The 14,120-nt window shown below is 35.0% G+C and overlaps 1 protein-coding gene across 1 annotated transcript in view; it reads left to right on the top strand.

Annotated features, from left to right (window-relative positions):
* LOC127833527 (E3 ubiquitin-protein ligase TRIM37-like) overlaps window positions 1-11,080 on the top strand; it is a 35,925-nt gene extending 24,845 nt beyond the window's left edge. The window contains exons 7-8 of the mRNA XM_052358828.1: window positions 1,825-1,948; window positions 10,452-11,080. Coding sequence (XP_052214788.1) covers window positions 1,825-1,948; window positions 10,452-10,615 — 288 coding nt within the window. The 3' untranslated portion in view covers window positions 10,616-11,080. The remainder of the gene's footprint in view (window positions 1-1,824; window positions 1,949-10,451) is intronic.
* Window positions 11,081-14,120: the final 3,040 nt, after the last annotated feature.

The raw sequence follows: 14,120 nt of genomic DNA, 5'->3' as shown, positions 1-14,120 counted from the left end.
TGAAGCCTATTAACTGTGAGTTTTAAGTCAGGAAAAAACAGTCAATATACTCTGAAATCAATATTTTTTAGGAACAGTAACTTTTGTGGATTTTGGTGTGTTCACCCAACCATGAAATTAAAATTTTCAACAAACATTTGTGTTGGAAGTTATTTATCAAGCATTATAAAGAGAAACAAAATTAAGATCCAACTTAAATGTCAATTTTTACGAATCCTCAAAACTTAATGTCAATATGATTATCCCCTTATGAACTTAATTTACTCATAATACTTAATGAACAAAATTTCAACACTAGTAAGATATTTAACTTTAGATATAAAGTGTGTTTTTTTCTGCAAAATCAATGCCAATTAAGTTACTCTTAAGATATTTCATTCTTAACAGACTCAATTACAGTAGGCACTCTAGCAACAATATTTTTTACATATCTTTCCTATTAATTTGTTGAGTCATCCTTTTTGGTATAAGATACTAAACTGTGTCATAATTGTGATATCAATATTTCAATACATCTTCTCATAAATTCATAAAAGGTCACCGTGGTGTAATGGTTATGATATATGCCTATCAATCAAGATGTCACGGGTTTGATCCCCACTATCGGAGCGTTCTTTAGATCTCCCCCAAAGACACCAAGTACTAGTTCTAGGCCCAGGAAACGGACTTGAGAGCGTTTCAATAAGCCTAAGGCTTTTGATGCAATCAAACAAAAATAAATAGGTTTAAACTGAATGAATATTTTTTGCAATTACCGGGGTAATGACTTTAACACAACATGTGCAGCAATTTTTGCTTATTACAAAATTTAAAAAATGATGCATCTATATTGTTTAACCATTACATAATTTGTAATGCTCCCCCATAATGTTTGGGGGGAGCATATAGTCGCTGCTTCGTCTGTCCGTGCGTGTGTCCGTCCGTCCGTGCACAATTTTTGTTCGGGCTATTTCTCAGCAATTAATGACCGGAATTCAATTAAACTTTATGGGAAGCTTCACTATCAAGAGGAGATGTGCATATTATGAGCCGGTTCTGGTCGGATGATTTGTCACAGAGTTATGGCCCTTTGAAATTTTCCATTAACTGTACATATAGTGCAATTCTTGTCCAGGCTATTTCTCAGCAACTAATGACCCGAATTCAATGAAGCTTTATGGGCAGCTTAACTACCTTGAGGAGATGTGCATGTTATTTGTGGGTTCTGGTTAGATAATTTATTTAGAGAGTTATGGCCCTTTGAAATGTTTAAGTTGCTAAACCATCCATCTTATTATTTTGTCCAAAGTTATGCCCCTCAAGAAGTTTCCTTTTATCAGAATATATAGTGCAATATTGTGACAAAAAAAAACTTTGGGGAGCATCACCCGTCTCCGACGGTTTCTTGTTTTATCAGTCATATGTCTTAAAATCCAAAATATGTGGGTAGCTGAATACATAGGAAAGGTTGAAACTATAACATAGTAGCATAAAGAATTCACAATATCTTTGATTAATTTTTGCTTGCAAATGTGATATGTTATGCAGTAATTAATTAACACAACATTTTTTAATAATTCAGCTCTTTTGGAAAATCTGGGTTTATTGCATGTGGGTAAACTGTTGTACCAAATAGGCCTGTGCAGTTGTATAGCCTTATGAGGGACGACACTTTCTGCCTTAAGTGGATTTTCCCAAAGAAAAGATTTTAAATAAAAAATGCCTTAGCCCGGAGATTGTCGTCCATTATCAGGAACAAAACTTTACGCACATGCATTTAGCCCAGATTTCCCAGAACAAGGTTCAAGTATTAAGTTCAACATCAATTTCCTATTCCTTTGACAGGAGCGAAACATCGAGAGTGTGAAGACTGCCAAGGATGAGAGGGTTAGGGAGATACGGAATGCTGTCGAGTTGATGATAGCCCGCCTCGAGTCACAACTCAAGAGTAAACTGCTCACTCTTATGGGTAAGAAGCAGCTTGGGCCAGCATTATTTTATTGACAAATACAAATTAAAAAGTAAAAGTCACTTTCATTTTTAGCTCATCTTTTTTTTGAAAAAAAATTATGTGCTATTGTCATCACCTTGGCGTCGGTGTCCGGTTAAGTTTTGCATTTAGGTCCACTTTTCTCAGAAAGTATCAATGCTATTGCATTCAAACTTGGTACACTTACTTACTATCATGAGGGGACTGGGCAGGCAAAGTTAGATAACTCTGGCGTGCATTTTGACTGAATTATGTGCCCTTTTTATACTTAGAAAATTGAAAATTTTGGTTAAGTTTTGCGTTTAGGTCCACTTTTTTCAGAAAGTATCAATGCTATTGCATTCAAACTTGGTACACTTACTTACTATCATGAGGGGACTGGGCAGGCAAAGTTAGATAACTCTGGCGTGCATTTTGACAGAATTATGTGCCCTTTTTATACTTAGAAAATTGAAAATTTTGGTCAAGTTTTGTGTCCATTTTATTCCTTAAGTATCAAAGCTATTGCTTTCATACTTGCAACACTTACTAACTATCATAAGGGGACTGTGCAGGCAAAGTAATGTAACTCTGACTGGCATTTTGACAGAATTATGTGCCCTTTTTATACTTAGAAAATTGAAAATTTGGTTATGTTTTGTGTTTAGGTCCACTTTATTCCTACAGTATCAAAGCTATTGCTTTCATACTTGCAACACTTATTAACTATCGTAAGGGGACTGTGCAGGCAAAGTTATGTAACTCTGACTGGCATTTGGACGGAATTATGGGCCCTTTATACTTAGAGAATTGAAAGTTTGGTTAAATTTTGTGTTTTGGTCCACTTTACCCCTAAAGTATCATTGATATTGCTTTCATACTTGGAACACTCGCAAACTATCATAAGGGTACAGTAAAAGGACAAGTTGCATAACTCTGGATGTCATTTTTACGGAATTATGGCCCTTTTTTGACTTAGTAACTTTGAATATAATGGTTAAATTTTGTGTTTCGATCCACTTTACTTCTTAAGTATCAAGGCTATTGCTTTCAAACTTCAAATACTTTCATGCTATCATGAGGTTACTGTACCTGGCAAGTTGAATTTTACCTTGACCTTTGAATGACCTTGACTCTCAAGGTCAAATTATTAAATTTTGCTAAAATTGCCATAACTTCTTTTTTTATGATTAGATTTGATTGATACTTTGACAAAACTACTCTTACCTGACATACCACAATAGACTCCACCCAAAACCATTGTCCGTGCTTCCACCCCCCCCCCCTTTCCCCGAATCCCCCCCCCCCAATTTTTTATTTTTTTTTTAAACGGTTAAAAAACAAAACTATTTATTATGATTATTTTATGTTTGAAATACCGTCCAACCATCGCACCCAAGAATCCCCCCCCCCCCCCCCCACCCCCAACCTGAATCCCCCCCCCCCCCCGAATTTTTTTTTTTTTTTTTTTTTTTTTAAGATCATCTCACAAATTACCACCACACCCTCACACTATACCCCCCCCCCCCACCTCACCCCCCCCCCATTTTTTTTTGTTGAAACGGTTAAAAAACACAAATATTTATTTTTATTATTTTATGTTTGAAATACCGTCAAACCATCACACCCAAGAATTCGGGTTGTATGGTTGTGCCAATTTGACTTGTAAAGCGTCAGCGATTTTAATTGGCTATTGCAGCCAATACCACACGCTATTAGCCAATCGGTGAGTACCGGTATTTAACAAATGATTTTCATATTGCATTTCCGAAATGGCGGACATTTAAATAAACGAGACAAATGTAGCATATTTTAAAATCAAATTAATTAAAAACGGAGCAGAAACAATTTCAATTAGAAAAGATAATCTTCAGAACACTATTGTTGACATCATGCCCATATTATGTGATACGAAATTCAAAATAATAATGAGTTTTTGCAGATGATGCAGAGGTGTCACCATTGATAACTTTCGGTGTGTTTAAAAGTTTTGGGTAGGTTTAATAAATATGCGTATTTATTAAAATGCATATCCTGTAATATTTTTATAGATAAAATTCAACATCCCGAAAATGTCCAAGAAGTACTACTTTATGTTTCGTTATAATGAACATGAGGACTGAACCACAGGTACTTGCATCAATAATCCCATTCCCCACCCACCCATATATATTCTTATTTAGAAAAAAAGTATGCAAAACAGCTTCTGAAGAAAAAAACATTGGGTCCCTATGTTTGTATGTCGGTCAAAGTCACAAGAAAGTTTTATTTATTTTTCTTGGCATTATTTTTCAAAAATGAGTTATTATTTAGCAGAAATATGATGTTCTGTCAACTGTAAATAATGTTTTCATACTGCCAGATTTGTACTGTAAGGAATGAAAATAATTTTATCACACCTCAGGCTCTGTTGATAAATGTGATCAGAGCCCTCGTTTGGCCGTTTTTGGGGCCAAAATTCGGCCCCAATCCCACCTTTTTTCCCCTATTTCACCTAAACATTCCCCCCCCCCCAAAACAAAATTATTTTTCAACTTTTATTCCTATGTTGCCAGCTGATATCTTGCTATAAACCTTTATTAAATGTATATTTATGTAAATTACATTAAAATAGAGCAATATTAAGTGTTGAATGATTGGTGAAAAGATCTTGTAAAATTCCCCCTTTCGCTGAAAACGACGTGAAATTCCCCCCTCTAAAGGCCCGACCCCAATTCCCCAAAGTTTAGCAAGGGCCCTGGTGCTCAATCGGCTCTATGTATTTGTTCCAAGGGTTATTATTATCTTCACTTTTATATATCTCTCTCTGTTTATTAAATATCCAAAACATGTTATTGCTGTTTTTCCTAAAAATAATACAGACAACACATTCCATAGAAATTTTCATTTGAACTTAAACTGTGAATAAGAGAATAACAAAATAATATGTGCACAAGTTTACACCATTTTATTTTGACAATACTGTGAGTCTTTTACGAAATTTTTAAAATAAAATACTATTTTAAAATATACAATTACATAGTTCAAAAGTTGTGTTCTATATATAATTAATCTTGAGAGTAAGTTATATACAGTCAGCAGAGTCATTCTACTAAAACAATTTTAATCCCTGCTACATGTGCTATTTAATTCTTTATACGGCTTTCAGTTAAGAAATGTTCAATGAAATAAATCTAGGTTTCTAGGTATATTGTGTCTTTTACCTCAATATTTTGTTGTGGCTAATGTGAAGCCAATGGACATGATACAAAACCTACGAAGATTACCGCCATACAATGTCACATACAAAATAATTAATACCTAACCCATGCGTTTTGAGAGAATAATATTGTTTAACTCTTTATTATATAAGTAAATATTAAGCATGTGAAACAAGGACAAGTTATTTTTAACTCCAAATGTATGATTTGATCACACCTAGAAGAAGAAAACATTAACATGTTACACACCAAATATTGAACCCCTGACCCTTGCGGTGTCTGTGTTGTTAGGGATTATCAAAGACATTAATCTATATAAATCAGTTGACCCCTGAAGCGCAAACAGTTTTGACCACGGAGACATGCTTTGAGGAAACTAAGCAAAGAACCACTATATGGTTGCCATGCAACGCAACAAACCAAAGGGCATTGCGGTTTCAGAGAATGATTATATTATTTATATTTATAAGCAAAACAGTAACCCCTAGGGAGGGCAAATTTTCTGCATGATTTGAACAAACTTCAAAGAGAACCCCATAACGATGTTACACACCAAATATTGTAGTCATGCCTCTTGTGTTCACTTTACATATATAAACACTATAACTCTCTCTGAATATAAAATGAAATGCAGCACATGTTTTTATAAGTCTGTAACTCACGGTTTCTTAAATAAAATATTCACATTTTATGTACTAGAACTTTCACTACACAAAGTTTGGATCAAGATCAATTCAAGCGCAGTCTGATCAGGATCCAAAGTGTTCGCTTAACATCTTTAGAAGTACTGACTGAATGACAATTATGTTGAACAGTTTGGATCCTGATCAGACTGCTCTTTTGGAGCCAAAATGGTCGCAATCGCCCTAAGGTCCAATTTCCTGTTATGTGGCTCATTTTTTCTCATGATATAAAGCAAGTCTGTTGTATATTAAATAGTATTTTTTAGTGTGCATATTCCATCCATGGATGAAAGTTACAAAGTTGGTTGTTATTTAAAGCTTAAACAATTAAAAAAGTTTTCAATTCTTTTTTATTTAAGTCAAATGCATGCTATATTTGTTATAAACATACATATGATTAACACTCAACAAAAGCTTAACGATCACTATAATACACTACACACCTGGCATGGTTAATGGTCTCTTTTGAAGCAATATAGTATAATACATGCGAAAGGTGCTTTTACATATAAATATATATAAAAATATGTTTACTATTATTATAAAAAGCTTCTACAACAGTGTAATAAGATATATAAAACACTTAAAGGTTAATGCAAGTATACATAAGGTTAAATTGGCTTAATTTTAAATTTTCAAAAATAAAACAAATCAGTCTAAACAGTTTTATTTTTATTATTTTGGTAGACTGCTCACTTTTCATGACTTTATTTTTATTTATTCCCCCGAATATGCTGGCCTAATACATTGTAAGTGGTTTAAAAGATCTTAATTTAAGTTGTAGGTTAGAAGTTATACATCTTAAGTAGTTAGAATAGATCTAAATTTAAGTAACCGTAATAACTCAAAGTTTTCGGACTCTTAAAAATAAAATTGGTGTCCAAAAAATATTTAAAAAGTACAAGTGTCCGAAAATTGAGAGACATATATATTATGTTTGTATGTCAATAATTATATTGCAATAAAACCAATTTATAAATGTGCAATAATTGTATTGTGCTGTACTCACCTTTCTCTGCTTTAAATAAATACAACTTCATTAATTTGCAATCTCTTACCTGAAATGGTATATAAAAACGTTATCAAAAACAACCATACTGATACCTGAATACAATATAATTTCTGTTGGGTGAAACAATTGTTTATAACCGGTATACCGTACATGGTAATCTACTCAATGACGCAATTGTTATGGTCCATGGCCCTCGGGGCATTCTATGCAAGGTTTTTATGACCTTAATTCCGGTTGTAAAACGCCATGATCCAAGGGTCCCAGATAAGGGAAAACAGGTCAGAAATCTAGTAAAATAGCGCTTTAAAATATACTGTTTGAAAAATTAATTATGGCCGAAAACCAGTATGTAAAATAATACAGAGTCACGAAAAATAATTATTTTGACTAAAAAAGGGGTGTCCGAAAACTAAGGGTCCGAAAACTTAGAGTAATTACGGTATATGTTTACATGTACTCATCTTAAGTGGTATGAAAAGATGTAAACTTTAGTTGTATATCAGCATTTGTATATCTTAGATGGTATGAAAAGATCTTAACTGAGGTCATTTTAAGCTTGGCTGTTTTCAGAGGAAACCCGAGGTTTTGTCACCACCGTCGTCGTGCTAAAACCTTAACATTGGCTCTAAAATCAAAGTGCTTCCACCTACAACTTTGAAAATTCATATGTAGATGCACCTTGATGAGTTCTACACGCCACACCCATTTTGGGGTCATTAGGTCAAAGGTCAGGTCACTGTGACCTCTTAAAAAAAATAATTCTGACAAACTTATTTTAATCAAAACTGCACCCGCAGCCGAGCGTGGCATCCGTTATGCTCTTGTTTAACATTTATTCTTCTAAAATTGTATGAAAATATCTAAACTTAAGTTGTATGATAACATGTGTAATTAAATGGTATGAAAAGATCTTGAATTAACTTGTATGTTAGGGAATTTTAATCTTAAATTGAATGTTCAGATTGATTTTTCTTTTGATTTCTAGTTTGTTTTTAGCTTGACTATTATATATAAAATACATATAGTGGAGCTATCCTACTCACCCTGGCGTCAGCGCCCTCGTGAGCGTTGGAATAAAGTTTGCGTACCACCTCAAATATTTCCTATGTCTCTTGACGTATTGCTTTTATATTTTGCATACTTCTTTACCAACATGACCCCAACCTATAAACAAGAGCAGACAACTGTAACAAGCATTTTGTAAGAAATATGGCCCTTTTTCCACTTAGAATATGCATATTATTGATAAATCTATGTTAAAGTTTGCGTATCACCTCAAAGATTTTCTATGTACCTTGTCATATTGCTTTTATATTTTGCATACTTCTTTACCAACATGACCACAATCTATAAAGAAGAGCAGACAACTGTGTAAAGCATTTGTTAGAATTATGTTTTCTTTTTATACTTAGAAAATTGAAAATTTGGTTAAGTTTTGTGTTTGGGTTCAATTTATTCCTCAAGTATCAAAGCTATTGCTTTCATGCTTGCAACACTTACTGACTATCATACGGGGACTGTGCAGGCAAAGTAATGTAACTCTGACGGGAATTTTGACAGAATTATGGCCCCTTTTATACTTAGATAATTTACATTGTAACATTTGGCTAAGTTTTGTGTTTTGGTCCATTTTACTCCTAAAGTATCATAGCTATTGCTTTCAGACTTGGAAAACACGCTTAGTATCGAAAGGGGAACTATACAGGGCAATATGCATAACTCTGGTTGGCATTTTAACGGAATTATGGCCTTTTTGTCTTAGTAACTTTGAATATTTTTTTAATTTTGTGTTTAGATGCACTTTACTTCTTAATTATCAAGGCTATTGCTTTCAAACTTCAAACTGTGTGTCTGTCATTCTGCGTGTCTGTGTGTCTGTCACAAAACTTTAACCTTTGTAATAACTTTTGCAATATTGAAGATAGCCACTTGATATTTGGCATGCATGTGTATCTCATGGAGCTGCACAATTTGGGTTGTGAAAGGCCAAGGTCATCCTTCAAGGTCAAATATATGGCTTCAAAGGGGCTCAATAGGGGGCATTGTGTTTCTGACAAACACATCTCTTGTTTTCTTCTTTGAAATATGGTAAAAAAATCCATAAATATTTATTTCCTTCATTTTTGAAAGATCGTCCAACCATCCCACCCAAGCTATTGCTATCAAGCTTGAAATAAAATCTTATTAATTAGTTTTATGTTTTTACAAATGTTCAAGAGATTGTGGAAAATATACCTGAACTCAGAATCGTCTATAAAGTACAACTTCTTCAAAACTTAAGCGATCAATATGTTTCAATTATGGTCCTCTTTCACTTAGAATATGACTATATTACTTTGACCTTATTGAATATGAACAATTTCCCCATGATGGCTTACGTTATACTGTCAAGCACTCGGATAGTCGAGCCCGCTGTCCTCTGACAGCTCTTGTTTGTTAACATAATTATTAAAATTGGATGGCTAGCTCAATTGGTGAAGCACACAAATATCAATTATAGAGTTTACAAGTTCATTCCCAGACCTGTCAACATAACTTATTGTGGTCTTGAAATAATTTCTACAGCCATTCTCCCCCTTCTTCTATTTCAAGTGTCAATAACTGACATTAAGGGATGGTTAATCACATTTAAAGGATTAAATCATAAGCTAAGGTCAATTGACAAATACACAAACAACAACAAACAACTAAGGTGCCATCTGAGAAAAATTGGGCTTAAATTGTCTTTCAAAATAAGCCTTTCAGTCCATACAGTCTAATAAGGGAAGACACTTTACGCTTTTATACAGTCTAATAAGAGACGACACTTTAAGCTTTTATACAGTCTAATAAGGGACGACACTTTACACTTTTATACAGTCTAATAAGGGACGACACTTTACGCTTTTATACAGTCTAATAAGGGACGACACTTTACTACGCTTTTATGGAATTTTTCCTTACAAGGAATTGGCTTCTAAACAAAAATCCAATCTAGGCAGGAAGTAAAATCCCAGATAATCCTGTGCAGATTTCACAGGCTGATATGGGACGACACTTAAAAGGGGCCTTTTCACGTTTGGGTAAATTGACACAATTGAAAAAAGTTGTTTCAGATTCTCAAATTTTCGTTTTAGTTATGATATTTGTGAGGAAACAGTAATACTGAACATTTACCATGCCCTAAAATAATCATTATATGCTTCTTGTGACGATTTAAAAACCCGCAAATTATAAAGCGTTGCAACTGGAAACAAATTAATAATTTGGAGAGTTCTGTTGTTGTCGTTATATTCTGTGAAACTACGAGGATTGCTTATATAAAGTATAAAATACAGTAGGCATTGTATTCTGAAGGATGGCCGAGTGGTCTAAGTGGATACTACTTTTACTCCATGACCCCAGGGGTCAGTGGTTCGAGCCCTGCTGAGGGTTACCTTTTTTTCTTTTTAAAATTTTATTCTTGATTTTTTACTGGAGCTTTTTATATCTAATTTTTAAATTTATCAATATAAAGCATTTTATGACAAACTTCAACACATGCCAAAATCTGTGAAAAGGCCCCTTTAAGCATATACAATAAGTCCTGATTTTGAAACTGCACGACTCAAATGTGTTTTCTGCCTCAGGCCAGCGAGGTCAGCTGACCCAGGAGACGGAGGTCCTGGACACCCTGATTCAAAAGATCGAGAGTCAGGTGGCCAACAGCAGCAAGACCGATCTCATAGCCAAGAGTGATGAGTTTCTCACAGTGTTCAGACAGGTAGTGACAAACGTAATGGATGTGTGTTAAGTGTTATCCCATATCAGCTTGTGCAGTATTCACAGGCTAATCAGAGACAACACTTTCCGCTAAGACTGTGTTTTCTTTTAGAAGAGATTTTCCTTTAAACATAAAATTCCATAAAAGCGGAAATTGTCGCCCCTGATAAGCCTGTGCGGACTGTCTTAGACATAACACTCATGCAAGTTCAACCCGATTGCCAAGAGTGATGAGTTCCTGACGGCAGGTAGTGACGAGTAAAATATGATGATGGAAACTAGATAAGCCTGCTCTGGGAAAACGGGGTTTATTGGATGTGCTTAAAGTGTTGTCCCAGATTAGCCTGTGCAGTCAGCTCAGGCTAATTTGGGACAACACCATCGGCATTTAATGAAATTTTCGTAAAGAAAAGACTTTTTTAAAACAAAAAATCCATAAAGCGGAAAGTGGCCTCCTTTCAGGATAATCTGAGAAAAGACTTTTAGCACATGCATTATGCCCAGTTTAAAATGAACGAGGTACAATTGATGATTGAAAGTGTATCAAAGATTTGTTTCTCATCTTGGTAATGGAGTCGTTGCACCTTATTTTAATGATAATGGATCTTTCGGTGGGGTGGGGAAATCCAGGTGTAACATATGGAAAATTGAACATATTTGTTAGGTTAAACCTATTTATTTATCTCTATTGCATAAAAAGCGTAAGGCTTTTTTGAAACCTGTACTAGTTGTATATGGGAGAAAACTAAAGAACGCTCTCACAGAGGTGATCAGACCCATGACAACCTGATCGCAAGACAGATACCATTTCTAGTACACAATTGCCACCTGTTAACATATTTGTTAAACGGCTACTGAAACTGCCCCCTTCTGGAGTTCCAATAAAGCCTTGTCAATATGTGCATAATTAAAGGGCTGTCAGGTAATTGCTCATGGCAGATTTTCATTACAATTTTAATTCAAATTTGCATGTTTTTTAGTTATATTCCATGTTTGTGTTCGACCAAACAGGAGACAACAACAATTTTAGTGAGATAATTTCTGGTTAGGTTTTGTACCATATATCATTTGGTAAAAACAATTTTGTATGAATTACATTTATTATTGAATTGCTAATTTAATGCATCGATAATGATTAACCAGGTTTCAATGAAGATATTAGATTGGTGTATGGCAGGCTGTAGGGCATGGAATAACTTTAGTTTGTATTGACCAATCTAAATGATGCTTTGTATGAAGCAATCTTGCAAGAATAGCTACATGTAGCTTGAGATTGAATTGGCAAGGATAGCTACATGTAGCTTGAGATTGAATTGGCAAGGATAGCTACATGTAGCTTGAGATTGAATTGGCAAGGATAGCTACATGTAGCTTGAGATTGAATTGGCAAGGATAGCTACATGTAGCTTGAGATTGAATTGGCAAGGATAGCTACATGTAGCTTGAGATTGAATTGGCAAGGATAGCTACATGTAGCTTGAGATTGAATTGGCAAGGATAGCTACATGTAGCTTGAGATTGAATTGGCAAGGATAGCTACATGTAGCTTGAGATTGAATTGGGGCTGATCAGGTTAATATCAAGGTCACTTCTTAAAATAGAATAACAGTTGGACTCAATAGCTTGAGATCATATTAATGTACTGCACACAAAACTTCAACAGGTTTTATTGTAAACAAATATAATTAAACTACTCATTTGATAAATTAGATTTTACCAATGCAATAAACGGTAACATATGGACTAGTTATACCCCGATTACCATTGGTAATGGGGGCTATATTGGAGTCACTTTGTCGGGTCGGTTGGTTCTGTCGGTCTGTCCCGAAATTTCATCGGATCTTCACCAAACTTGGTCACAAGTTGTATCTAGATGATGTATAGGTCAAGTTTGAATATGGGTCATGCCAGGTCAAAAACTAGGTCACGGGGTCAATTAGTGTGTTTTAAACCAAAAGTTTGTCCGGACCATAACTATGTCATTTATGGTTAGATTTTAAAATAACTTGGTACATTTGTTCACCATCATGGGACGGTGGTGTCGTGAAAAAAAAAGCACGTCGATATCTCCAAGGTCAAGGTCACACTTGAAGTTCAAAGGTCATATGCTTGTCCGGGCCATAACTTCATCATTTATTGTGAGGTTTTAAAATCATATGGCAAATTGTTCATCATCATTGGACGGTGTGTCGCGTGAAAAAATGACGTCGATATCTCCAAGGTCAAGGTCACACTTCTGAGTTCAAAGATAAAAAATGGCCATAAATGAGCTTGTCCGGGCAATAACTATGTCGTTCATTGTGAGATTTTAAAATCATTTGGCACATTTGTTCACCATCATTGGACGGTGTGTCCCCGAGAAAGAATTACGTTGATATCTCCAAGGTCATGGTCACACTTTATGTTCAAAGGTCATAAATGGCCATAAATGAGCTTGTCCGGGCCATAACTATGTTGTTCATTGTGAGATTTTAAAATCATTTGGCACATTTGTTCACCATCATTGGCCAATGTGTCGCGCGAAAGAATTACGTTGATATCTCCAAGGTCAAGGTCAAACTTTGAGTTCAATGGTCAAAAATGGCCATAAATGAGCTTGTCCGGACCAAAACTATGTCATTCATTGTGAGATTTTAAAATCATTTGGCACATTTGTTCACCATCATTGGATGGTGTGGTCGCGCGAAAGAATTACGGTCGTAATCTCCAAGGTCAAGGTATCACTGTGAGTTCAAAGGTCAAAAATGGGCCATAATGATCTTGTCCGGGCCATAACATGTCATTCATTGTGAGATATTAAAATGTCTTGGTACATTGTGCACAATCATTGGATAATGTGTCAAGCAAAAGATAACATTAATATCTCCAAGGTCACACTTGGAGTTCAAAAGTGAAAAAATAGCCATAAATGAGCTTGTCCAGCCATAACTGTGTCATTAATTGTGAGATTTAAAAATGACTCTGTACATTATTTTTTTTTACAGTCATTGGACGTCGTGTCATGCGAAAGAATTCAAGAGTTCAAAAGGTCAAAATGGCCATAAATAATAATGGCATAATGATGCTTAAAAATTGCCATAAATTAGATTCTCTTGTTTTGTGAAGGCAGCATGCAAATAGTCTGTGTCAATGCGGCATGTGGGGGTATATGTCACGTCTGTGACAAAGCTCTAGTTTGGTAATGGATTACTTTTTAGCTCACCTGAGCGATAGCTCGGGGTTGAGCTATTGTGATCACTCACCGTCCGGCGTCCGTATGTTCCGTCCGTCCGTCGTCTGTCTGTCTGTCTGTAAACAATTTGTAAACATCTTCTTCTACTAAACCATTGAGCCAATTTCAACTAAATTTCATGTGGAGCATCCCTAGGTCATGGGACAAAAGAATTGTTAAAAAAATTTGATCACATAACCAAGATGGCCGCCATGACCATATATGGTAAAAACCTTAAAAAATCTTCTTGTCAGAAACCGCTCATCAGATTTTCAAAAAATTTCACAGGATGACCTTTGAAGGCTCCCCTGAAAAAATTGTTCAA

This window comes from Dreissena polymorpha, chromosome 1 (assembly GCF_020536995.1).
Source record: "Dreissena polymorpha isolate Duluth1 chromosome 1, UMN_Dpol_1.0, whole genome shotgun sequence".
Lineage (NCBI taxonomy): Eukaryota > Metazoa > Mollusca > Bivalvia > Myida > Dreissenidae > Dreissena > Dreissena polymorpha.
Note: the sequence above shows the minus strand (reverse complement) of the source record. Positions and strands in the feature narration are given on the sequence as shown.